Raw genomic sequence first — 26,951 nt, 5'->3', positions numbered from 1 at the left:
AGGAAGACTCAGGGTTGGAGAAGGATGTGGAGAAGGACTCTTCCACAGCCCTCATGAACGACATAGTCACCAATATTTATTGATTTCTTCCTATATAGGCATTATATATTCACTACCACATTTGATTTTCATACCAATCCTGCAACTACATATTATAATCTCCATTTTAAAGATGAGTAAACTGAGGCTTCTCACTGGCTGAGTGACTTGCTTCAGGTCACAGAGTATGAAACATCTCAGCGAGGATTTGGACCCAAGGCACCTGCCTGTGGACCTCTTAGCTTGGGAAAGCATGAAGCCATGGGGCAAAGGGTTTTATTTTTAGATTTACAGTCGAGTGATGAGGATAAAGGCCCCCTGAATCCTTGTGGAAATGGGGTCCTGTGTTTTTCAGGTGACTTCAGGGGCTCACAGGGCTAGGAAGTGACTGGAAGGATGAGAGGAGTTCAGAATCAGGCTTGGGTCTCTGTCATGAAGGGCTGGTTTCTGTGTCTTTAGGGTTTGGTACGATATGTGAATTTTGATGGAAACCTCCCGCCCCGCCCCCCACCCCCTGCCACCAAGAGACGTACCTTGGTTGTCGTTTCCAGGATGATCTCTTTGTGCAGAAGTTCGACCACCATCTTCACGTGGCCTTCTTTAGAGGCCAGATGCAAGCCGTTCAGCCCATTCTGTGAAGAGCAGAGAGGCAGGGACGGCGGGGTCAGAGGGTCCGTGCGTCCTGCTGGTCCAGGCGGCTGGACCGAGGTCCCTGACCGCGAGGGGCCGTGCAAAGGGCCCGAAGGGGAGACCCCGAGTGGTGTCGACATAGGCGCAGGGCAGAGCCAGCCTGTGACCAAAGCTTGTCTGACAGTTAAATTTTAGGGGAAAAAAACCAAGCAAACATTTTCCAGGGCCAACCATCAAGTCCACAAAAGCAGAACTCTCACTGGGTAGTTAAAGTTCCAGCCGCCCGGGCTCTAAAGAAAGCAGCCAGCGCAAGCTCACTGGTCCCCTCCTGCTTCAGACCCTTCTGACCCTTGCACTTAGATGTCTTGAAACTTTCTGGCAAAAGCCGCCTTCAAAGAGAGCTACTCAGAACACAAATAACTGACTACACGATGGAACTAGCTTTCAGTTCCAATGGAGAAGTAGATCTCGGCTCCGCACAGAGAATGATTTTCATCAGTCAGTGATCTCCACCCCCCTCCCTCTCCACCAGCAATCTCCCCTCTTCCCATCTCCTCCTTCCTGTCTCCTCTGCTGGTCAACTCTGTTCTCCCACGTCCCCTTTCGGGGGGAGCCCAGGGCCACCGTGGGCTCTGGCTGAGAAGAAAGACCCTCATCACCAAGATGGAGGGGTTGGTTCCTGATGATGTGAATGGAGGGGTCCCTGGCTCACCCAATATCTCTGCATCCCCACCATGGGGTCCTGAAACTCCCACTCTCCCTTTGTATCAGGGCATCATTTTCAGGAGATTCCAATTAAAACACAAATATTCTGCCTGGGAGTTCTAGTGCATTAACCCATTAACAGATTAGCCCTATTGCTTTGCTAAAACCAGCACTGGAAAGTACTGAGTGATTACTGCTGTAACGCTGTAACCTTTGCAGCTAGTCCCGCTAACCTGACAGCAGTGCCTCATCATGGGAGAATGGAACACGTATAAGAGGGCCTTGGACGGGGCAAATATAACTGGTGCCTTGGGTGTCAGAGAACAGCCCAGAGTAGGCTTGAAGGGAACTTTACCTACTTCCTATTTAGATCGGACCCGCCCTGCGCCCCAAACCCACAGAGTACAGCTGGCCAAATCTTCGCCCGTCAGCACAGCCAGCCTTGCCAGGGTGGGTGTATGTGGAGGGGATGGGAGAGCCCGCTGCAATATTTCCTCTCGCCAATGCCTGAAAAGCTCCGTTAGATTTCTTCCTCTTGCAGACTTTGGACACCGTGAAAATGTAGGGTCCAAAGCGGTGTGAGTAATCCACACCCCAGAGTGAATGAGTTTATCAGATAAAGGCGAGGTCAGAGCCCGTTTTGATAACAGAAAGGGAGAAAGTGGTTGAAGGCAAGACAGCAGGTCTGTGACTGCAGGAATCTGAGGGAGGGGAGGAGCTTGGGGCTGAAGCCAGTTCCCCTCAAATCATTCTGCAAAATACAAACTTGCAGAAAAGCCTTTGTCAGGCGACCCGCTCGGGGGGCCTGGAGCCACTCTCTCCAGCTTTGCGTCCTGACTGTACCCCGGGGAAGGGTCTGCACCGGAGGGAGCCCCTCCTTCCCCAGCGCTGCCATCTGCAATCCCCTCTTCACACCCGGCAGCGCCTTGTCTGGAAGGTTCCGGGCGCTGAGCGCAGGCACCCTGTGGTCATGTGGGAATCCGGGGTGGGCATACCACTGTGGGCGTCACAGTCTGCTCACTGCAGGGGACTCGGCTGGGGCTTCGAGCGTGCGTGTGCTGACCGCGGGGCTTTCAGCGCTCCCGGGGGGTGCAGTCACTTTCCAGAAGCAGTCGTTGGTCCTGAATGCCTCAAAGCTGGGGAAGTGGCCAGTCTACAAGGAAAACACTAATGTTTGCTGCTAACACCCCAGGGGTGGCTGTCCCTGCTCTTTGGAGCCAGAGTCAGGATCTCAATCCACAGGGATTCTAGACACACAGTCTGCCCAGAGGATGCTGGCGTCCAAAGGGTTATTGGAGATCCCTGAATGCTGAGGAAACCAAGGCCCAGAGAAGTCAAATGATTGGTTCAGGTCACACAGCCTTTCTAGGTCACAGCCACATATAGAACCAACCTGGATGCCCCAGGAAGAAAGAGTTTGGGGCTTTTTTTTAACCCGAGGAAATGGTATGTTTCTTTTCATCAGCTGATGAAAGCACAGGTTCCCTTTGTGATTACCAGGCAGCTTAGAGGGACTGCTCAGTCACCATAACCATCCGTGTGGGACTGGTCACGACCGCTGTAGGTGGTCCCCAGGATTTTACTCGCTGCCCTGGTCCCTAGGAAGCCCCTCTGCTTCCCTCCCTGGTCACACACCCCCTCCCAAAGCTGAACTCTGGCAGAAGGCAAGGGACCGTCTAAATATCAATAGATCTGTGTCTCTAATAGTTTTACTCAGCTTCCACCTCGGATCCTGGTTCAAAGATCTCTTTCTTCTTTATGACTTTATTTTTCTTACTTTATCTTTGATTTGTTTCCAACATAGTCACACTAAGTTACTTCCAAGTCCATTACTGTGATGATCTGAATCCAACTCCCTCACCAGGGCCACAGAAGAAGCCCATGTGGCACAGCTATGACGGGTGTGCAAGAAGACCCAGGAATCTAATGCAGAACAAAATCACACAGGGGCACGGCTATGACAAACTCCTGTCCCAACTACGGTTACCTCACGCCGAGCAGGCACTAAATCCGCTTCAGCAAACGTTTACTGAGAAGCTGTTCTGCGCCTGGCACTACGCTAGGGATGCCTGAAGCACAAACCCTGACCCTCAAAGAACTCAGTTTAAGACAGAAAGGAGATGCATAACAATAAATGCAAAATCACGTGAAAAACGCCCAAAATGCAGGTAGAAGACTGAAAGTAGCACAGAGGAGAAAGGAGCTGCTTGCTTAAGGGGTCAGGAAAGCTTCGCAGAGGGCTTTTCGGGGCAGTCTGCACACAGCCAGGGGTGCAAGTCCGTTAACAATGGCAACGTGAGTTTAAACATGTCTGAGTTTAAATTCTAAACCCATGAGCTCAGGTTTTAGAAACTATGCTCCCGGCCCTTCTCATCAAGGGCCCTCCTCTTTCTTCCATGAAGCATCTGGATTCCAGGACCGTACAAACATCCAGACCCACTGCAGCAAGTTTTCTCCAGCAACTGGCCTCAGCAGATGGACGGATGGCCACATCCAGCAGCTGAGGTCGCTGAAAGCCTGAAAGCAAGTTTAGGGCATATGTACCCAAAGGAGCTTGTACAACTGTCTTATTGGAGGCATAACTAGTCTAGGCAGGAGACCACTTCCAGTATTTCAAAAGAGCGTTTCATGGATAAATACTACATTTCATACTTTCTTTTTCTTTAAGCAGACTTGTTATTGCTCAGATCTGAAGTGGGGAGGGGTGAAAATTCTGGGAGCTGCTCGTTCTTAACTAAAACTATGGACAGAGACGAACTGCAATCTACCACCTCTTTAAAATCAGGATCCGTGTGGTGTGTTTGAGTCAAATCAAGTTTAAGTTATTGGCTAAGAGTAAAAGGCAGGCCGCTGAATCTTCCTCGCACCTTTGCAGCTAGTCCCGCTAACTTGACAGCCACTCCACTCCACGCTGAATGGCAGACAGAATACTGAGGGGGATCACGGGGAGAAATCACATATTTCCTCCCCCAAACAACTGGGTGTAGAAGATAAACAAGAAGGAGGTGGAGGGATATTAGAGGAACTTCTTCAGCTAAATTAGAAGCTAGGGAGCAAAGCAGTAGCTACTTGTGGGCATTTTTTTAAACCACACGCTTTTCTCAGGAAAATGCCAGCTTGCCACATTCTTCTTCCCAAAGACACCTGCTTCTGCGTCTCCAGTTACGTGCATGTTAGACTAACTGATTTTGTTCCACAGCCCTTGACTGCTCTTTTCTGTTTTTCTTTCATCACTCTTTTTCTATTTTTTGTTTCAATTTTGATCATTTCTACCGACATGTCTTCAAGTTCTTTGATTCTTTCCTCAGCTGTGTCCAGTCTACTCTGGAGCCTGTTGAAGAAATTCCTCATTGCCATGAAAGTTTTTAAAAATTTCTAGCATTTCATTGGGCTCTTTCTTACAGTTGCCATCTCTCTGCTGAAATCCCCTATCTGTCCATGAACAGTGTCCACTTTTCCTACTAGATCCTTTAACATATTAAGCATAGTTATTTCAAAGTCCATCTGATAGTTCCAAAATCCAGGTCATCTCTACGTCTGGTTCTGTTGATTGCTTTGTCTATTGACAATTCTTTGTTGTTGTTTTTTTCTTACTGTGTGTATTGTAATTTTTAATTGAATGCCAGACACTATATATAGAAGAGCAGTAGAGACTGAAATAATTTGTGCCTGGAAATGGACATGCCTCTGCTTCTGTGAAGCTGTTAGCACAGGGCTGAGGATGGGGGCTGAGCCAATCTAGTCAGGAGTTGACCTGCGTCTGGGTTTTGTTGTTACCACAGGTGCACACGGCCTTCAGATTATTCCAGAGGTAGGCTGCTGTCACGCGGAGCTCAGAGTAGGAGCTAAGGTGCCAGAGGGCTGTTCTGTGATCCTGAGTGCCGCTCAGCTTCCAGCCATCCTTATGCTGCCTGTGCCTCAGTTGGGGTCTTTCTCCACGCTCTTGCCCCCTGCCAGCAGTCCTATGCTCTTCCTTGTTTCAAGGTAGGAGCAGAGCTTCTCTTTTGTCCTGCTCCAGCTTCAGTCTTAGGCAGGCGTTGCTCCTGGGCCTCAAAGGTGGGATTTTTTTTTTCATCATTTTTCCCCTCTTCTCTGCAGCAGCAAAACCTGCCTTGTCTCTATACTTGGTGCTGAGTGAGATTCCCCTGCTCCTCCCCCAGTGGCAGCAGACCTCTGCTTTTTATTGGTATAAGGCAGTTAGTTATTTGTCCCAAATGGCTTCCCGCCCTCCCTGGGAGTACAGGGGGTGTGCCTCCCCCTTTACTGAAGCAGCACTGTGTCTCTGCCTGTCCTGGGGCTGGAAGGCTTCCTACCCTCCCCAGGGGCAGAGGGAGTTTGCCACTACTCCCCCTCTGGAGAAGGGATTTTGCCTGAGGTCTGAAGGGGAGAGGGTCTGTTTTGGCTTCACACAAGGGAAGGGTCTGGGGCCACGCCCCAACCCCACAGCCACAGGCACCACCTGCTCTCCTGTGCTGCCCATGGGTGTCCTCTGGCCTCCTGGTTTACCCCACTATTTCTCCACCTGGTGGAGGCCTGGGGCTCCAGACACACTCAAGCCACACCGGCCTGCGGGAGTCTGTGACGACTTCGCTTGTATGGTAACTGCTTTTCTCTCCTGCTTCTGCCAAAGCTGAAATGGTGGCCCTCTCCCCAGAGGGCTCAGCGCTTTCTGGAATTCAGCTAAATGTCCACTGCCTTGTGGCCTCAGCCCTCTGATGGGCTCAGGGAAAACTGTCATTCTGTAGATTATCCAAGCTCTTCTCTCTCTGTTAGGGTGGGAGCAACGTTCTTCGAAGCTTTTTACATCCTAGAGACTCCCTATGCTGAGCCCCTGAGGCCACCTGGTCCCATATGATCTCGTCCCACATGGTCTTAACACGGCAGACAACCATTTTAGGATCTTTTGGGCAAAAATGTTCATGCCAAACATGCACGCCTGGAGTTTCTCATCTGCCTTTGCTCTGTTTTTTCCAGGCAAAATGTCAGTCTAGAGGATCCTTCTGAGCAGTAATCTGTCTGATGGGAAGGGAGGAGATCTCAGCCAGGCCGTGTTTCTTTTAACATTTTTAAGAAGAAGAAGAAGAAAAATAAAGTCTCATTCAGCCTGAATGATTTAATTTGGAGTATTTTCTTGTACCAACTGTGAGAAATTCCACCGGCAAAATAGACAATTCCAGACATTTGTTCTCAGTAAATGATCCCTCTGTTGCACGTCTCCGATTGCCCCAATTACACTAATTGATTTCTCAATGTACAAATCCAGTAGACGTGTCACAGGAAACTAAACTCTCATCCTGTCCAGAGCAGAGGACGATTTCAAACCGAGAGGCCTTGGTGTCCGGAGATCCTCTGCCTCTTTGAAAACTCCAAGAACACCTCCGAGGCTGCTGCTGGCGTTCTCGTGTGGACACGCCCCGTTCCACTCCTTTTCTCACACCCGGTGATTTCACGCACACACACACAGGTGGCCCTGGAGCAGCCTCAGGCTGTGTCCTGAGGACCCTCCTGCCCACCTGCCCCTGCCGCCCCACAGCCCCTGAACCTCATGATTCCAGCCCCTACACCCTTTCTTTGAGCTAAGCAGTGTGTGCTCCTGTAGCAGCTGGGAAGCATGGCCTTTTTATTCATAAGCACCTACTACCCTGTTATTGGCTCCGCTTAGCAGATTAATTGGCTGCCCTATTATCAGAGGCTATGGAGCCTTGGGCAGGGGAGGCTTCGATGGGGAAGGAAAGGAGTGGAGTCCTGGAAGAATAAGCCAGAGCAGCAGCGGCAGAGAAGGCCAAGAAGCCGAGGGCCCCAGAGGGGAACAAGACGCAGCGGGGGAGGGGTTTCTAGGTAACTTGCCTTCAGGCCACACCCACTTTACCCAGGCAGTCAGCCAGGAGTGAAGGTCTCGCCCATAAAGGACAAGGATGTATACACAGAGGATCTCGCACCCAGTTCTTATATTTTATATGCTACTTTCCCATCCAGTCCGGATCCTCTAGTAGCTTGTTATATCTGTCCAGGGAAGATGAGTGTTATACTCTACGTTACGGAAGCTTAATTCCCCGAATAACAACCCGCCTGTACATTCGGGATCTCTAGCTTTGCTCTATTATTGGTTCGTATCTGTGGGGCACGATCACTGACATTACATATTTCCAGGTCTGCAGCCCTGAAACAGAGTAGGAAATAAAAATCTAAACAGGGCTATGGAGAGAGAAAAGGACTGAAATGGTTGCCATCCCGACTCCGAATCCTGAAATTGATGAGAAAGAGAGAAAGAGGGAGGGAAGAAGGAAAGGCAGAGACCATGGAAACCAAAGACAGAGGGAAAGATGAGCAACAAAGGTGACGGGAAAGGAAAGACGGAGCGACTGTCACTCTGGGCTCAACGACATGAGGGCATGAATGAAGCTGCTGGCAAAGAAACTGCTACAACAATATAAATCTTGGGTCCTCTCCTCAAATTGCCTGCATTAAATTTTCAGCCCAAACAGAAATGAAATCAAAAGGGAACAGGGGTTTTCCCATCTTCCCTTCTCTTCTTGTTCCCGTCCCTCACCTCCCAGCTGGAAGATGCTGGCATCTGAGGAAGCAGGACAGTGAACCGGAGGGGTGCCCTGCAGAGGCATCTGAGAGGGAGGAGGGGGCCGCTCTGGAGTGTTTGGGAGGTTGGCACATCGAGCGAATAAACAAACATGTTAAGGATGATGCAAATCCATGGAAGTCAGATTTCTCACTGTCTGAAGGGATTTAAAACCTGGAAAGAAGAAAGGCTGGGAAGAACCCTGAGGTCTTGGACCAGGATTACAAGTATTGGCTTGATCTCATGGGTTTTTAAAAATACACATACACAGATAGATGTAGAAACAGTTACAGATGTGTGTACACACATGACTAGCAGTAGCAGTGGGCACACTGAGTGATCAGATTTTGGTGTCTACGTACCAGCCTCCACTGAAAGGAAACAGGGGGCCTTGGAAAAGTGGCTGATCCAGGGCTGGGGCAGGGCAAGTACAAAATGCCACTGGGATAACTTATGCCAGAGAGTAAGGAAATCAAGAATGATGCAAACACGTCACATAACACAGAAGCCCGCTTATTGAAAGGGCTCCCAATGGCCTGGTTTAGACCTGAACATCAAAATAAGCCATGAGAGTATCAGATTACAACGCATCAAATAAAACAGGAACCCATGAGTCTGAAGAGACTCGTTATAAGTAAATAATGAATAAAAAACAAATCAATGAGGGAGAAGGGAAAGCTTATCCTTCAGTGGAATGCCAGCTAATAAACGCAGAAGAAATGATGGAGATGGAGAATCACTCCTTGGAACCACCATAGTGGTAGTGATGCAGGCAGAGGTCATCCGTGTATGTGCCAGGAATGGTGGCTGGGAGTTTGATGAGGGACAGGATACTGGCATTATATTGGAATATTACCGTCCCCAAGAAAATACTGATCAACTACAGAGGGAAAAATTGATGATTTCACAGTAGAAAAACTTGGCAGACACCAACTTCAGCAGGTGATCAAGGCTAACATCCTTGGAGTGGAAAGGGAGCATGATTTCTATGGGATCCTGCTAGGAATGCTCTGCCTCTGCCTGGTCACCAGGAAACATCAGCAGACGCAGCTGAGGTGCAAACTACAGAACGGAAGATGGTCAGAAAGAGTAGAAACAGGCCAAGGCTGAGGACGCATTCCAGGTGGAAGGAGGCCGATAAGACATGACAAGTGATCCCAGAGGGGCTTCTTGGAGAGACTCTGTGTCCTCACTACTGGGTGGTACGCACCGGCTGTTTAGGGGTGACGGGGAACTCCATCATCTGTAGTACATATTACAGATCAATAGAGAGGAAAGGTCACAGAGAATCTGGGTGAGGGAGATGTGGGGATTCTTTGTACAGTTCTTGCAAATTTTCTATAGGTTTGAAATGTTACAATTTTAAAAAAGAAAGTGGGGGGTAGGAAGGAGCCGTGTGGGAGGGGTAGAAGAGGTTGTCAGAGAAGCGGACGCAGAGCTCTGCGTTACTCTGGGCTCTGGCTCTGGTGGGAGAGGATGGGCAGCCCGTTGCGGTTCCCGCGCGTGTAAGGATCACAGCCAGAGTGAGAGGCTGAGCACGCACATCCCTCCTATTTCACAGGCCCCGCGAGGGGCGACCTTTACCGGAGGTGAGAAGACCGTTCTAGGCTGGAAACCCCGGAGAGCACCTGAAGCCCCACGTGGGAACCAGCGCACAGGAGGGCAGGGCAGGGCCCCCACACACCTCACCGCAGCCTCCTTCTGACCCGGCTATCACGTGGCTCCCTGGAGACCGCTTGGTGGGAAAGGTCTGCTAAAAATATATGACCCTGGGTCTAACACATCGGAAGCCAGAAAGAGCTGAAGCGATTGCTGTCACCCTGGCGGGAAATCAGCCCTCGTCTGCTTTGCCATCCTGTCTCCGGTCCAGGGCCGGGGAAGGTAGAAGCAGCTCAGAAACGGAGAGGAAGGCGTACAGTCAGAGGGAAAGGAACAGGACCAGCTCTGCACGTGCCCCTGCTCTGCTCTATTACAATCGAAGTTTACCTCCTTACCCAGGCAGCGCTTATGATTTAGAGGTTACTGGGTATTCACAAGGAGAAAAACACTTGAGTGCTTTCATTATCTTAAGAAAAAAAGAAAAGAAAGAAAAAACCAGAAACCCACACCTCTTTGGGAGCTCCGGGAGGAGATGCCTCGACCCGGTGCCCTTCCCTCTCCTCTCCATACACACCTGGGCAGCTTCCTTGTACTCAGCAGCTCAGCGGCCGCAGGGGCTGGAGGCCCTTGGGGACACAGAGGAAAGTGTGAGCTCAGGTTAATGAGACAACGGGACTAACGGGACTCTAAAATTCAGCTCAGCAGCTAAGAATATCTCCTGTGGACTAGAAAGAGAACCCACGTCCGAGATCTCAGCATTCCTTTAACAGGATAAAAAGAACCAGCTCTTCAGAAGCAGGGCAGTGGGGTTTACAGGCAAGAACGTCGGACACGGGACGAGGGCCTCTAAACTGTCCTCCTGATGTCTAGACATGTCACTTCACCTGCCAGGCCTCAGCCTGTGAATCTTCAAAATGACAGGCCTGCTTCTCTTAATTCCATAATTCCAGAATCGTGTACGCACTCTCAGAAGACAACTAAAATAGGGGAGGGTGGGACGAATTGGGAGATGAGGTTTGACATAAATACACTACCATATGTAAAACAGATAGCTAGTCGGAACCTGCTGTATAGCGCAGGGAGCTCAGCTCGGTGCTCTGTGATGACCTAGATGGGTGGGATGGGGGATGGGAGAGAGGTCCAAGAGGGAGGGGATATAGGTATACATATAGCTGAGTCGCTTCACTGTACAGCAGGAACTAACACAACATTGTAAAGCAATTTTACTGCAATAAAAAAAAACATATGTGTTTTTGCACATAGAGATGCAGAAACACATACGACAAGACTCCTGCCAAACTGTTCACAGTAATTTGGGGGGGTTGGGAGCAGAAGGGGAGACCAACAGAAGACTGACTTTCTGTATTTCTGTAAAGTGTGAATTTTTCAACAACTACCCTGCATTCGTTTTGCTGTTAAATGAAAAATCTCAAAACACACTCAGGGACATGGTTGTCACAAATGACAAAAACGGGCCTGGCACACACCGTGTGTTCCCTAAGAGTTGATGGAACTGAATTCACACGCATGCAACCTGACACACACACAGAGCTATCTTTCTTCTTAGTCTCTCGAGACTAAGAATGCCACATCTAGTCTTCACGTTGTAAATTCACGGCAATCAAACCATAAAGTGGACTTTGGAGGGTGTGCTTTCCTTGTAACATGTTCCAGATCCTTCCTGACGATGCTATCACCCTTTCTAGTCCCTCGGATCCCAGAGATGTCCCCGTTGTTGCTACAAGTGGACATTTTTATACACCTGAAGCAGTCAGTTAACTCTCCCTTCACCAAGAGGGAAGGGAAATGAAAACAAAACCAGTCAGCCTGTCCGCGGGGTTCGGTACACAGAGGCCAGGCTAGGGGTTGGGAGGCCCCGGCTCCAGCTCAGGAAGACTCTTTGCCTCTTCACCGACCTCACTTATCAAGCACCTGCTCTATCCACTCCACAGGGGTGATGTGAGCCTTCAAAGCGGCCATGCCTGGAAGGGCTTGGGAAAGCAGAGACACCAGAGAACTGAAATCACCGTGGGTCACTCTGATTCATGTCAGGCAATCAACTTCCTTTCCAACTATAAATTAGCCACTGTAACTAGCAAGAGGAACACCAAGTAGCTCATTTCTGCCACGATGCAGAAGTCATTTACCTATTTAAAATAATTCAGGGGAAGGAGGTTTTCAGGTTCTGTCTTTTTCACTAGTACCTTTTCTAGCAGGAACCGGAGCTCCAGAAGAGTCCCTGGAACCAGGCTCTGGGGCGTCTAGTGTTCCCCTTGTACACCTGCACACCCCGGACCACCACTCTCCCACATGGGGGGGCTGCAATCACACACCCTTCCCCTTGCTTCTTCACTATTCCAGAGCTGCGACAAACAGCACATTTCCAGAAGCCTTAACGTTACCACGTGATCGTATGGTATACCACGTATCGAGAGGCTTTCTGTGTGAGTTGGGGGGTGCAGGTAGAATTAGGGAACAATGTAGTTGAACATGATCTCTACGCCTGTCAGCAGTTCCTAAGCAAAAGATGATGCCAGAGGGGACTTCCCTGGTGGTCCAGTGGTTAAGACTCCACACTTCCACTGCAGGGGGGCCTGGGTTCGATCCCTGGTCGGGGAACGAAGATCCCGCGTGCTGAGCAGTGCGGCCGAAAAAAAAAAAAAAAGATGATGCCAGAGAAGACTAACAGCCTCCATGCTGGCCCTGATCCAGATGCACCCTCCTTAGCCTGGTCACCCCATCCTCCCCTCTTACATTTCATGTACCCCAAGCTCACCAACCTCCCCGCTGCCTGTGCCCTTGGCCACCCCTGCCTCTGCACAGTCTGCTCCTTCCCGCTGCAGTTCCCCGTTCCCAATTTCCCTGGCAAACTCCCACTCTTCCTTCCAGGGCTTTCTCTGACTCACCGCAGCCACCACCCCCAGACTAGAAGTGATAGCGGAGCACTCACTGTGAGTGGCTCGCACGTGGCTTAGTAGAGCAGCTCAAGAAATGTGTTGAGTGAATGAATAAGTGAATGAGGACAGCCTCATTCTGGATGGCGCTGGGTCTGTAACCTTCTGTTTACAAGCTGGACTTCTTCACTGGCCTCCAAGTTCTTTGAGAGCAGGGCATGGTTGAATTTAGTGTTTCCCAAGGTCCTGGGGGTGTTCTAAGTGCTCAATACATGTTTATAGACTATGGTATAGAGAACGGGAAGCAACGAGGTCCTGCTGTGTAGCACAGGGAACTCTATTCAATATCCTGTGATGAACCAGAATGGAAACGAATCTGAAAAAGAATATATATATGTGCATAACTGAGTCACTTGGCTGGACGGCAGAAATTAACAGAACATTGTAAACCAACTCTACTTCAAGAAAATAAAATGCATTTTGAAAAAGGAAAAAAATGAATTAAAAGAAAAATGTAAACATACATGTTTGTTGAGTACCTGAACGAGCAGAGAAACTTCAGGGGGTCTTTGCCAGCCCATCTCTCCAAATCCAAAGTTATAAAGCTCAGAAGATATTCAGAAGTAACCTCTAGACCTCAGCTCTCTGAGCTATAAAGTGACACAGAGTTGAATGTCAAGATCTCCTCTAAGTTCTAAGACTATAATTTGGAAAGGTAGCAATTATCACAAATCCTGATCAAAAGACTTGGCATTTGGCTGCTGTAGAAGAGATTATTCTGTAGCTCTTGTTCAGGTGCACCATTTATTTGAAATGCTGAAAACCCTTCACCTTCAAGATAAACAAGTACCCAGCAATGCTGGGTGCATGTGGAAGGCACATGTGGAAATTTAGGGAACATCAGTGGAACTAGCATGGTTTCACATGCTCTCGTGGGCTGTGTCGGAAATTTATGTTTTTGTGATGGCTCAGATGGTCGAGCTTCTGGATACGGCAGCAAACACTGCCACGTATTTGATGAGTGTGGCTGGTGCCAGAAGCACCATCATGCAGGAGGGTCATTATCCTAAGAGGGACTATTTCACGCTGCTCTTAGAAGTGGCACTGCTTACGACGACGTGGATGGACCTAGAGATTCTCATACTAAGTGCAGTAAGCCAGACAGAGAAAGACAAATACCATATGATATCACTTATATGTGGAATCTAAAAAAAAAAAAAGATACAAATGAACTCACTTACAAAACAGAAATAGGCTCACAGATATAGAAGACAAACTTATGGTTACCAAAGCAGAAGGGAGGGAGGGATAAATTAGGAGTTTGGGATTAAAATATACACACTACTGTATACAAAAGAGCTAACCCCCAAGGACCTACTGTATAGCACAGGGAACTATACTCAATATCTTATAATAAACTATCATGGGAGAGAGTGTAAAAAAAGAATATATATATGTATAACTAAATCACTTTGCTGTACACCTGAAACAAACACAACATTGTAAATCAACTATATTTCAATAAAAATTTAAAAATAAATAAGTAAATTTTAAAAACTCAAAAAGAAAAAGTGGCAGTGCTTAGATGGAGTTCCTACATGGGCTAAGCGTCAAATAAATAAGGCTTCATCTTTAGTGGTTACAGCAGACTGGAGAGCTACTGACTGATTTTATGAGCACCTACTACGTGCAAGGCAGAATCCTGACAAGGAGTGCTGAATAAAGCAAAGTCCTCTCCCTTCGAGGTGCCTCCACTGTAGCAGGGAAGACAGACAGTAAGACACAGACGCATAGCAAGTCAGGCAACAGTAAGTACCATGGAGAAGAAGAAGACAGGCTAAGGGGATGGAGGCTGCCTGGAATGCTCCAGAAAACCCTTCTTCTAACTCTCTGCCTCATGCCAGCGCTGCAGACAGGGCTTCTCCTGTAGGAGTGAAATTTCCTTTATTCCTATCAGGAAGGCCAATGAGCCAGGGTTTGTGAGCGTCATAAGAACAGCAGAAACCTAAAGTAGTGAGGCTTTTCGCCCCTGGAGTTAGAGCTGGCCGTTCCCAGTGGAGCCCCATGTAGACCGGGCAATTCTAGGAATTCGGGAGAACAGAGGCTCTTGACTTGCGGGCCTCTCGTTCTCTTTTTATTGGGCTAACTGCTAAGCACGTAAGGTCGATGAGTGCATCCCAGAAAGTATGTTTTTTTCTTGCTATGGCCGCCATAATAAAATATTTTAATTTGATGTAAGTAATCTAGCGATAATTCTGGAAATTGGACACACGAGGCTGCTGTTAGTGGGTGTCTAATTACGGAGCCATTTATTCAAGCCAGTATCGACCATATGACACGTCGTGTGCTGGGTGTTGAGGGGCAGAGGCAGCCATGGGCTTCGCCACCAGGTCGCTTAGCATCTACTACGACAGATAAGACGACTCTGCTATGCTCTACAGTCGGACACGGCTGAGCTGTGAGGGGATCAGGGTGACGACAGTGGACATTGCTTCAGGCCCTGGGGACAACTGTGTCTTCACAATGGCTTTTGAGCTGAGACATGACCCAACCAGCCCACCGCCATGTGCAAGAATGACACGGTCCCAGGCTGAGTCAGGGCCCCTGGCCCCCAGATGCCCTGTGCCGTGTGTGCTGAGACCACCACAGCCAGGGTGACAACCCTGTGAGCCTGGCGGGGGCAAGTCCCTGGGCTTCGCTCCCAACCTTCTCCCCCCTTATTCAGAGCCCCCTCGGGATTCTGCCTGGTCCCCTGCCTCAGCTTCCCCCCCAAGTCTCCCCGCTTCTGTCCCTGTGCCCCAAGTCGATTCTCCACACAGCAGCCAGGGCGATCTCTTAAATACCTAAGTTAGATGGAGTACCTTCCAGAGGCGTCCCATCACCCTTGAAGCAAAATCCAAATCCTCACCGAGGCCCGAAAGCCCTTCAAGATTCCGCCGCGGCAATTTCTCCCACCTCCCCGCCTACCATGCCTCCCTTCCATCCTTCCACTGCAGCCACACTGTTCTTGTTCTTCCCCAAACAAACCAAGCTCACCCCTGCCCCAGGACCTTAGCTCATCCCCTCCTCCAGGAACACTCACCTCCAGAAAGCACATGGTTCTCCCTTACTTCTTTTTAAATCATCCCCTTAGAGAGGCCTGCCTTAACTACCCTCTAGATGGGCCCCTTTCCCTCCCTCCTTCATGGGATGTCTCAGTAGCTGATGTTATGTATGTTCCTTTTCTTGCTAACTCTCTGTCTCCTTCACCAGCGATAAATGTCACGAGGGCACAGACTTTGTCTCTTTTGTCTATCTCGCTCAGTGCCTGATACCTGGCACAAACAAGGTGTTTAATAAATACGTGTGAAATGAGCCCCACGACGACACTGGGGGATTAGATTCAACACACCTCTCGGCCCTGTTCTCATGCGCCGACGCCCGCTTCCACGAGTGCTGAGTGGCTCCCAGATCTCTCTCTGGGTTGGGCCTCTTATCTGAGTCCCAGGCTCAAATACAGCAATTGCTTACTGCATATTCACTGGATTCCTCAAAGACTCCCTAAGAGGATGCCCGCCAGCCCTGCACACACCGAGGCTGCTCCCGCTTCTTCTGTCCGTGAGCAGTGCCAGCCTCCACGGCCCGCACAAGCCAGACACCCTTCAGCAGGGTCCCTGGAAGCCTCCTTCCCCTCTCCCAGCCCCTTCCAGCTCACCCATCCCCATGGCCACGACCCTGACCCAGGCCCCCGACGTGTCTCTCCTGCACTACTGCTGTCATCTTATAACCCAGGGGTCCCCCACCCCCGGGCGCGGAGCACTACTGGTTCACGGCCTATTAGGAACTGGGCTGCACAGACGCTCCCTGTCGCTCGCATTACCACCTGAACCGCCATCCGTGGAAAAACTGTCTTCCACGAAACCGGTCCCTGGTGCCAAAAAGGTTGGGGACCGCTGTTATAACTGGCTTCCCTGTATCCACCTGTGGGCCCTTCCACCTGTCGTGCTCACAGTGGCCACCTGCGGCCTTGTCACTCCTGTGCTTGAATCTGTGGTCGCTCCCCTCGGCTCTTAGGATAAAGAGCAGAATCCTTAACCGGATGCTCTACCAGGACACACGGATGCAGCTGTGCCGGCGTGCAAAGGCTGAAATCCCTCCATCCTTCTCGGTCAGTCCCCCACTCCTGCCGTTCTTGTCCCTCCCCAAGACCCTTCTCCTCACTCGGCAACCAGAGGGTCAACGTGGGGCTCGGCAGGAAACGGTGGCGCACACGTGCCCACACTCGTGATGCACACACACAGGGCTCGGGCCCTGGGGCACGCTGACCCAGTTGTTGGCCGCTGTTGACCATTGCCCCTGCCTCTCGGGTCCAGCACAGCCCTGAGGTCACCTCTCCGGCCTCATCGGGTCCCTGTTCTCTCCGCCTGCAGCCGTTCTGGCTGCCACTAAACTCTCCAGGCTTTTCTCTGCCTCTGGAATGTTCTTCCCTCCCCTCCCTCATTAACCCCATCTCACCCCTCAGCTCAGTATCTCCTGTTCTAGGAGTCTTCTCTGACCTCCAGCCCTACCCCACATCTTTCTTTTTTTTTTTTTTTTTTTTTCCCACATCTATCTTACACATTCTCCTAACACCCCCTGCCTTTCCTCATGGCTCCTAACATAGTTTGGTCTGCAGACCCATTTGCGTGATTATTTGATTTAACGGCTCTCACAGCCAGTAGACTATAGTTCAGAGACGATGAGGATGATGGCTTTTTTCTTCTTTTAACCACTAATTTCCTAAAGCCCAGCTCTACACGTGAGGAGGTATCCAGGGAGACACTGGCTACCCGGGTCTGAAGGCGGAAAAATGCTTGGATCAATGAAAGACGCGGGTATTCATGGAAAGATACTGGCGTAGGCACATGTAGACATGTGTCCTTGCGTGTGGACTTGTTCTTTTCTATAACTATAATCATGGTGATCAAAATCAGTAGACATAATCTATGCAATAAGAAAGCTGCCCTGAATATTCAGATGTCTCTTAAATAAGCCTCTTTTCACACTGCTTAGCGTTATTATTTCTGAGGATGGCAAACAACTCCCATTCTTTCCACGAGACACACTCTTTGAAAGCGTGTTGCTTATATAAGCATCAGCATTTGCCATATTACTGCTGTCATGGTCCACTGGCTCCAAAGAGTCAAGCAAAAGCAAATTCTCGAGCCACGACCCCAGGACAAGAGCCTGTTTTTATCTTCTCAAAACAGTGAACGCGCGCTTTAAAAAGAAGAAGCTCTCATCCCATAAGGAGGACGGGTCTGTGCGCATCACAGGGCAAGGGCGTTGCCTGGATGGTGTGCTGAGGTTCACCGAGGTTCAAGTTCTGGCCCCGCTGCGCCCCACCGTTCAGTCCTCTCCCCCCTCCCCCGCCCAACACACTCCACTCAGAGCAAAAGCCGAATCACCCGGCAACAACAGAAGGAGGTTCCAGCGATGCTGGCACTCCTGGGCGGGTCTGCAGCTCTGCCCCTGCGGCAGCACAAGACAAAGAGCAGCGGGGCCCAGATCTGGGGGAGGGCGCGGAGGAGCCGCGGGGCTAAACCAGTAGGAGGGGCTGTGCGCCACGGGGAGCCCTCCTTTCGCACTCCCGCCCCCCACATCATTTCCTCGCCGGCAGCAGTTAGCAGTTTCCTCTGGCGCTAAGCCCATCGTAAAGCGTGTCCATGAAGCGCAAATATTGCCTCATGCTCGTGGAGCCTCAGATGAACCGAGGAGGTGCCTTAGAGGAGCAACGGCAGAGGGACAGGCCACCCACACGCCGGGGCCTCACCACCAGCAGCCCGATCAGGACCGAGCCCCTCCCGGTGTCATCAGAATCTTCCAATTTCACACGGAAAATCAGCTCTGGCTCAGCGCTTAGGGACATGCAGTTGCCCCCACTTCTGCTAAGTGGCTCCTTTGAGAGCTGGCGTCTTAACCCTTGGAAGGCCTTTGAGGGGCTGGTGCGTCTCAAGTGGGCGCGCTGCGGACACTCAGCTGGGTTTCTGGGCCTGAACAAAGGAAGCCAGAACTCGCATCCCTGCCGCCCAGAGATGCATCCGCGGGTGTCCCCACGGGGCTGGGGGGTGGTTGGCGACACCGCAAGGACAACTCACACAGCCCCTCTCCTGAGCCCTCTGACCTCAGGACTCTCCCGTGGCCCCCAGACTTCGCTCCTACTGTCTCTCCCCATGAAAGCAACGGGTCCAGAGTGTCAACCTCTCCAAAGGCAACCTTTAGGGCTGTACGTTTACTTAGAATCACCTCGAATGTCCTCAGGCCTGTGGACGCGCGCAGGCTGGGATATTTGGGTGGAGGGATGACAGAAGGGGGCTTTGCTTCTCCCCATCTAGTTTGCACCCCCAAGTCTGTCCACACGCCTGTCTCCCCTCTGAAGTTCACGGCCATGGCTGCTCCTTCGTATCACACACCTACTTGTTCCCCATCACACCACCACCCCCGCCCCATCCTCTCTGATCTTCCAGCTGTGGATTTAGACCACAGAAGACCAACTGGATCCAAAAGGAGTCTTGGCACAGGGTATTGTACACCTTAAGTAGGATGAGGGCCAGGAAAGTGAGGCTGAGGGGCCGGGGCCAGAGGCACGCCGCCAGCGGAAAAGTTAAGCTGCATTCCTGGTATTTCCCCTGCTGGCTTGTAAAAGTCATCCAGTCCAGCACAACACGGATGGACCCTGAGGACACCGTGCTCCGTGAAATAAGCCAGTTACAAAAGACATACGCTGCATGAGTCCACTGTTATGCGTGAGGTACCTGGAGCAATCAGATTCCTAGAGGCAGACAGGAGGTTGGTGGTCTCCAGGGGCTGGAGAGGAGGGAAGGGCGAGCTGCTGTTTAATGGGTGCAGAGTCTCAGTTTTATGAGATGAAAAGAGCCCTGGGGATGGAGTGTGGTGACATCCATGGATGTACTTAAGGCCACTGAACTGTACACTTACAAACGCTTAAGATGGTCGATTCTATGTTATGTGCTTTTCACCACAATTAAGAACAATTTTTTTAATGGTTAAGATGATTTTTTAAGAAGTCACAATTGGTAACTTTCTTCTCAATCAGAAACGGAATCAGCTGTGTACGTGAACAACTGGCAGAAACAAACAAACACAACAAAAGTCATCCATCCACAGCCCTAGCCACACCCCTGTCCTCCTCCTTGGGAGTAAGATGCTCTCTATTCAGTCAGTGCCTAGATTTCTGGCCCCAAACCTGACTCTCTGTCTTCCGATCCATCCCGCACACTTTCAGTCCCCTCCCCCTCTCCAAACCAAGCCCTGTCACTCAGCACCAGAAACATCCAGAGAAGCCCTTTCAGCCGCACTAGTTCTCAGTCTCTGTCAGCATAGGACAGAGCAAGTCCTCAGCACTGTTTCCTTCTCAGCCCAGCAGCACACCCACAAAGCCCGCTGGTGGACAAAGGAGATGAATGTCACCACTGACACAGCATCCTTCAAAGGCCCTTCCTCCAGCCCACTTTCAAAGGCCACAAATTTTAAGACTGAGCAGGGACCAGCCAGAGACTTCTAAGGGGAGAGGCCGCAGGGGATGGAGCCGGGTGCAGCCCACACTGTTCGGGCACCAGCGCTTCTCTATGGGGCCCTGGGCCGCTGCAGGGCCACAAACTCCCGCCCTGCTGAAGGTTAGGGCCTTCAGCGGGCGGGAGCCCAGAGGGATGTTTGAGGCCACTGGGAAAAGGTGAACAGAGGCAGATTCAAGCCTTCAGGAAAGGGCACCAGGCAAGAGCCGCTCTTCAGAGACTACATGCCTGCCTGCACCCTGCATCTCACTTACCTGATTACAGGTGTTAATGTCTACCCCATTCCGCAGGTGGTCCAAAGCTTTGTCCAAGTTACCTGATCTTGCTGCCCTCAGAAAGCTGGTAGCAGCATCGGCCTGTAAGGAGAAAGAGAAGCTGTGAGTGGGTCTGTGTGACAAAGATCTCACGATCCATTCAAGCCCAGAGCTGTGAAAAAGGGCCAAGGTCACGGCGGCAGCCAGCACACCCTCCTGTTCAGGTGCCCACCATGGTCCCCAGGCGCGTACGGGCCTGGAGCCCCTGGACAGACCGCTCTCCGCCCACGTGCGGGGCAGCCTTTAGAGCTCAGCCTCCCTTCCTGTTGGTGTTTTTATGAGCAAGCGATCTTGGCTAGGACCCGGGAGGGGCCGGCCTTCGAGAGGGTTCCCATTCCACCAGTGACCGCTCAGCAGGCCTGGCGTCTCACTGCCTCGATGCCTCCACGGGCTCCGCCCTCCTCCTGAGGAGCCCAAAGCGCACTGCCCGGCCCCACCCACTGAGTCACAGCTGGAGGGACCACAGGAACCACACGCAAGCTCTTCGGTGCTATTCTGTGGTTTTGTTTTTAAGTAAACAGCGCGTAGCCCTTACTACGTGCCGAGAACCATTATCGGCACTTGACATATAATACGTATCAACACACACACACACAGATGCATTTTGTCATTTAAAATATCCCCAAGAGGTAAGTACTATTGCCGTCCCTATTTTACAGATGAGGGAACGGAGGCCCAGAGAGCCCAAGTGACTTGTGCAGGTTCACACAGCAGGGAAGAGGCACAGCAGGCGGTCTGGCTCTGCCACCTGAGCCGGCAGGTGCCCCTCGCCAGTTTTCCTGAATGACAGTAAAGCACTTGGAGTCTGTATGCTGAGGCTCAGACACCTACAGGCACATCCAGACCCTGCCCAGGACATTGGTTTGTATTAGAGATGAATGAGAGCTGGGGGAATGGAAGACAACTGCAGGGGCTCCGAGCAGCTCCCCTGCGTCTAGGGGGGCCCTACAGTCTGCAGGTACCTCTGCTCCTGTGTTCTTATCTGTAAGCCAGGGAGGGAGGGGGACAAGGCCTGGCTGTGAAGCTGAGAGGAAATATTATACATGACTATAATTATTACATCAGCACAAGCGCGGAGCACGGTGCTCGCACACGGTGTGCACTCTGGGTGAGTTTAACAGGTGAGAACTGTCAGGTGACAAGCCACGTGTGAAGTGGGGGGAGGTTGGGGGGCTTATGCCGTTCCTCCAGAAGATCCACCCAGGGGTGCTCTGTCTGCTTCCACGCTCCCCTCCTCCAAGAACGTGCTGTAGTGGGCTGAACCGTGGCCCCCCAAGATACGCCTGCACCCTAACCCCTGGAGCCTCTGAATGTGACCTTACTTGCAAAAAGCGTCTTCGCAGATGTAATTATGTTATGGGTCTTGAGATGAGATTGTCCTAGATTACCTAGGTTGGCCCTAAATCCAGTGATAAGTGTCCTTACAAAAGACAGAAGAACACAGTCACACACACACACACACACACACACGCGCACACACACACGCGCGCGCACACACACACACACACACACACACACACACACACGAGAGGTCGGAGCGAAGCGGCCACGAGCCAAGGAAGCTGGCAAGCAGCAGAAGCTAGAAGCTAGAAGCGGTCAAGAGCAGTCTGCCCTGGAGCCTCCGGAGGGAGCGTGGCTCTGCTAACACCCTGACTCAGACCTCTGGCCTCCGCACTGTGAGAGAAGATACTTCTCCCGTTTTAAGCCACCAGGTTTGTGGCACCCTGTTAGAGCAGTCACAGGGATGACGGTCCCTAAACATGTTAGATTCAAAGTCTACAGCCGACAATCTCAGCGTCCTACAATGAAACCAACGCAGGCCTGCACACCTTCACCAATTAAACAGTTAATCCAGGGCAGGAAAGATTCTCCAGCCTTACAGATCTTCACACCAGAGGGCTGCCCCGTGCCCCCGTCCCTGCCACCTCAGGCGAGGATTAATCTGTTGGTTCCTCATGAGCTGGATTCCCAGAAAAATCAGGCTCAAGGTTCAGTCCCTCTGAAAATGTCTGTCTGTGCCTGCTGGTTCAGAAAGCCTGTCTGGACTCAGCTGTCTGGAAAAAAATATAGTACATTATTTCCCCAAAATGAGAGTATTAGAGAGAGACACATCTCCCACTTGTCCAAACCACAATCATAGGATGTGGGATGAAAACCTAAGCATGGTGGATACAAATAGAGGTAACACCAACTAAGGACACTGTCACTATTCAAAGCATTGAATCTAGGAAGCAAAGGAGAATATTTATGACAGACAGACAAGCAGATACACGGAGGGCTGGGGAAGCCCAATCTGGATGAGGTGAAGAAGGCTCAATAGTTTCTGTTGTGTCTAATTGAACCATGAAATTATAATACTAATATCAATCAGTTCTATCTTTCAATCCTGATCACAACCCGTGAGGCAGGTGTAATTATTATGTCCATTTTAGAGGTGACAAAACTGAGGTCTGGAGAGGTTAATAACACGCCCAAGTTCTGTGTTAGTTAACACTCAGGGATTCAGCCCAGGACTCCCTGAATCAAGCCAAAACCTGCCTACTGCCCTTGACCCCGAGGTGCATTCTCAGCGATTTCAAACCTGAGGGTGACCGGAAACCCATGACAGGTGTAGGGGCTGGGAGGGCCCCCATGCCTTTCCCAATTAAACAGTGAATCTATGGCAGAGAAAGGGTCCCTGGCAGGTCCCGGCTCTGACCCTGACCTGCTGCGTTGAGGCCAAGACAGGCCTCTAGGAAGGAATCATCCAGTCCCAGGCCTTCCCTTCCCTGATGATAAAACTGATGGTAAAAATAAAGTGACCGGCTAAGGTCACCTAGATAGTTAGAGGTGAAGTTCAATTGCTAAGGCTTTTTCATTTTCTTTTCAGTCTTCTCTGGGCATAGAGTCGTCAGGACCCAGGTAGGATCCTCAGGGTATCTTACAGGTGGATTATAGGTAATAACGGTGTCATTCCACTGTGTACCCCCCAGTTTTAATTCTACAACTTATTTCCTGAGGTCCTGTTTCAAGTCCAGAATCCTGCTAGGGCAAAGAGAGAGAGTAAAAATCCTGAATATAGGTCTCTGCCCTCGTGACTTGACAAGCAAAGTGATAGAGTTAGAAAGTGATCTATTCCACAGGCATGCAGTGGGCACCTCCTGGGTGCCAGAGAATACTTCAGCTGCAGAGCAAATGGCCCTCTTTGGAATATGAGACCCACTCTTGCCATCTTGTTCTGCTGAATCTCTAACTCAGTTTCCTGCAACTTAATGACCTGTCCTAGGTGCCGTTTCCTGGTGCGTCTAGGAACAGCCTGTAACCCAGTAGGGCAGAAAGAGAGTCAAAAGAATCCAATATGCTCCATTCAGAATATTTACCTGAGTAAATACCAACCAGAAAAACAACAATAATGACAAAATACGAACCAGACTATCTCAGTGCTAGGATAAATTGGACCAGAGTCCCCGGCCCTCCCTGAGCGCCCCGTCCCTGCAGGGCAGCCTCAGAGAGGCCTCTCTGTGTGGAGAGACCAGAGGAGCTAAAGAAAGCCGCTCGTTGCGTCCAGAAAAATCAGTCCACGATGGCCCTGAACCCTGTACCACCACCGAGAGCTGTCACCCCTCTGAGCACCCACACCAAGGCTGCCCACTTGCGCCTTTGCCCCTTCCTCATCTTGAGCTTTATTTTAACCTCATTTTCCCCTTGAGGAAACTGCCGGCACTGAGGGGAGGAGGGGGTCGCACACATCTCATTGCATACCCCGCCCACATCCCTACAGATTAACCCACGTGATGTCCCCGAACTTCTTTTCACAATGAAACAAGTCACCTTTATAAAGCCCTTCCTGTGTGTTAAGCCCTCTGCACCAACGACTTCACTGGCTCCTCCCAATAATCCCCAGAGGCAGGTACTTTCATTGTCTCCTCTTCACAGATGAGGTAAATGGGTCACAGAGACGTTAAGCATCTTGTCCGAGGTCACACAGCGAATCCTGGCTGGGCAGGAATCTAAGTAGTGCTTCCTCACTAGCCATGTTCTAGTGCCCAGAGATTCCACTCCAGTTCAGCTCTGGCCGGAGAGAGCCTTCCGCCTCTCAGCACTCAGAGGCTGTGCCCACTTCAGCCCTCGCTTCAGGAGGAAGGAAGCAGAGGGGAAAGGAAGGGAATGGAATTCCTCTTGGGACTCAAGTTCTCATCAGGGCTGCTCGTCAGAAAAGGGAGGTGAACCCTTGGTTACCTGAGATGCCCGACTATTATTAAACTTGCACTTCCTGAGTGGGGCAGATACGAATATAGCAATAGATAAGTAGCAGAGGGGACTCCAGTGTCCGGGGAGGGAGCGCCGGAAGCAGGGAGCTAAATGTCAGCAAGTCTGCACCCAGGGGCAGGGGAGGCTGCCGAAACACCGGAGCCAGGTGGAGTCTAGGTTTAGACCAGGTGGGAGAACCCAGGGCCTCCTCACGCCTTCTCTGGGGCTTGAGATGGCCTCAGTTTTCCCAGAACAAATCATGACTGACTTTTTCAAGGTCTCCCAGTGCAAAATCTCATCTCAAAAGATGAATGGAAACTGAGCTCTCATTAATTTCTGTAAACAGTGATAAGACAGTATCTCCTTCCCAAAGGGTCTTGCTTGGGCAAAAGGCAGAGTCACTGTCAGAACTCCCAGTAGAGGTTCTGGACCTTTTCCTGAGGGGCTGCAGCACATCCGGAAGACCAAGTACAGCAGGCGGCGTTTGGCCTGTATATGGGAGGTGCCCTTCACATCTGAGAGTGTCTTCATACTCAGCGCCCGGGTGCTCCTTGGAGCCCAGGCCGGGCCTCCAAGAAAGAACAGGCAGTGCCCGCCCGCACACACCTGTGTGGCCCCTGCATTAGGCTACTGACGACAGAGAAACAGAAGTGAACCCTGGGCCCCAGTGTGCGCTTTCATTAGGTTTCTTTCATTTTTCTTTCCAGAAAGTTGTGCTATTAAAGGTGTCACTGAGGAAACGAGATGCGTAAGCCAGACTCCCAGGTCCTCTTATGACCTCTCCGCACAAGTACAAGGCCTTGGGGAAAACCCCGTCCGTTCCTGCGCTCTTCCAGCCTCATGCTGGGAGGCTGGGTGATGCAGGATGTGAGAAAAGCCACAGTGGACCCTGACGTTGGACAGACCTGGCGTGAAGCCCCGCTCCGCCACTTGATGCTGTGCCTCGCACAAGTTCCCAGACCTCAATTCCATTAATAAAATGGGGACGGTGCACAGCTCGCCGGGGTGTCCCCCGGCTCCCTCTCACCCCCATTCATTTCCCGCTGACTCTGGACCTCTGGGCGCTCGTGTTTCTAAGGTCTAGGGCTCAGGCGTGCCGCGGGAGCCCGAGGCGGCCCTTCTCCGGCCAAGGCCAAGGCCGGGGCATCCCCGCAGGTCCGAGTTGGTCCCCGCGAGGGGCGGCCGGTCGCCCCGCACCGCAGAGTCAGCCCCGCGGGACTGTCCTCCAGGCACCTCCGCGCGCCCGCCCGGCCGCCCGGCCACGGGTCCGGCCGCCTCCCGGCACCAGCCCCTCCGCGGCGGCGGCCTCCAAGCCAGAGGAATTTTCCTCTGGATCCTGCTAGAAGCCTCGGCGCCCGCGGACGTGAGGCAACAGTAGGGCGGCTGGCGCGCGTCCTCGCCCGCGCCCGCGCCGGGAAAGTTGGTGGCCGGCGCCCGACGAGCCCGCGGCAGGGGGCGCGGCGGCAGGGACCCCGCCCGGCGCGGGCCGGCCTGGCACTCACCGCGGCGTCTGGACCCGACCTGCGCGGTCGCGCTGCCATCGTCCGGCGCCGGCGCGGAAATCCGAGGCCGCGGCCGGCTCCCCTCCCCCGTTATCTGCTCGGCTGCGCGCGGAGCGCCAGCAAGTTAAGCGGCATCAGGCTAAAAATACAGGCGCCCGCCGCTCGCCTCGGCTCGGCTGGGCTCCGGCGCGCGTACCCTGGCGCCCGCCCGCCCGCCAGCCGCTAGTGGGGCCTCTTCATTTCCTCCTCATCCTCGCGTCTGACGCGAAAGGTAACGCGGAGCGATCTCCGGAGACGAGGCCCCTGCGGCCGAGCCCCGCGGCGCGGGCGCGTGGAGGGCCGCGTCCTGCGGCGGCAGGCGGGAGGCGCACACGTCCAGGCGAGGTGAGGAGCTCCACGCTGCATGGCGCTCCCGCCCTGCCTCTTGTCTCCCCGACCGCCCGGGTGAGTGGGCCCCGGGGCCGGCGGAGATGGCCAGGACGAGCTCAGCAGAGGCTATTTATGCCCCATCACCGATCTGCATGTTTCCAGCTCTTGCAGCGTGTCCTGAGATGCCAGCTCATCAGCCTCTTCCAGCTGCTGCCGGGAGCCGCGAGGCGGAGTGAAGCTGAGACGCGAATCTGTTACTACGTCTCCCTCATCCCCCCAGTCTGACGCTGTTTTAGGGAATGTCACCCAAGGCCGGAGGAAGCTCCCAGATTCTGCTACGGGACCACCCTCACCTTTTCGTGTGGTCATTTCGGGGACAGATGTCAAGAGCATGTGTGTGTTGGGGGGGGGGGGCGGTGACACCAGGGATTACGCTGAGTGATGAGCAATGGCCAGCAGAAGCAGTGACAGAGATTGTCACAGCCGCTGGCGATACTGCTTGTCCCAACCTGGATGTTCTGTATCATGAGCCCAGCTTCATG

General features: G+C 51.9%; 1 protein-coding gene across 1 annotated transcript in view; it reads right to left on the bottom strand.

The window, feature by feature from the left end:
- Window positions 1-26,277, bottom strand: part of ANK1 (ankyrin 1) — a 90,235-nt gene extending 63,958 nt beyond the window's left edge. Inside the window, exons 1-3 of the mRNA XM_079908882.1 lie at window positions 26,041-26,277; window positions 20,249-20,350; window positions 573-671 (exon numbers count right to left, since the gene is read on the bottom strand). Coding sequence (XP_079765008.1) covers window positions 573-671; window positions 20,249-20,350; window positions 26,041-26,079 — 240 coding nt within the window. The 5' untranslated portion in view covers window positions 26,080-26,277. The remainder of the gene's footprint in view (window positions 1-572; window positions 672-20,248; window positions 20,351-26,040) is intronic.
- Between the last annotated feature and the right edge of the window lie 674 nt (window positions 26,278-26,951).

Source organism: Stenella coeruleoalba, assembly GCF_951394435.1.
Source record: "Stenella coeruleoalba genome assembly, chromosome: 21".
In the NCBI taxonomy this organism is placed as follows: domain Eukaryota; kingdom Metazoa; phylum Chordata; class Mammalia; order Artiodactyla; family Delphinidae; genus Stenella; species Stenella coeruleoalba.
This window is presented reverse-complemented; position numbering and strand designations above follow the sequence as displayed.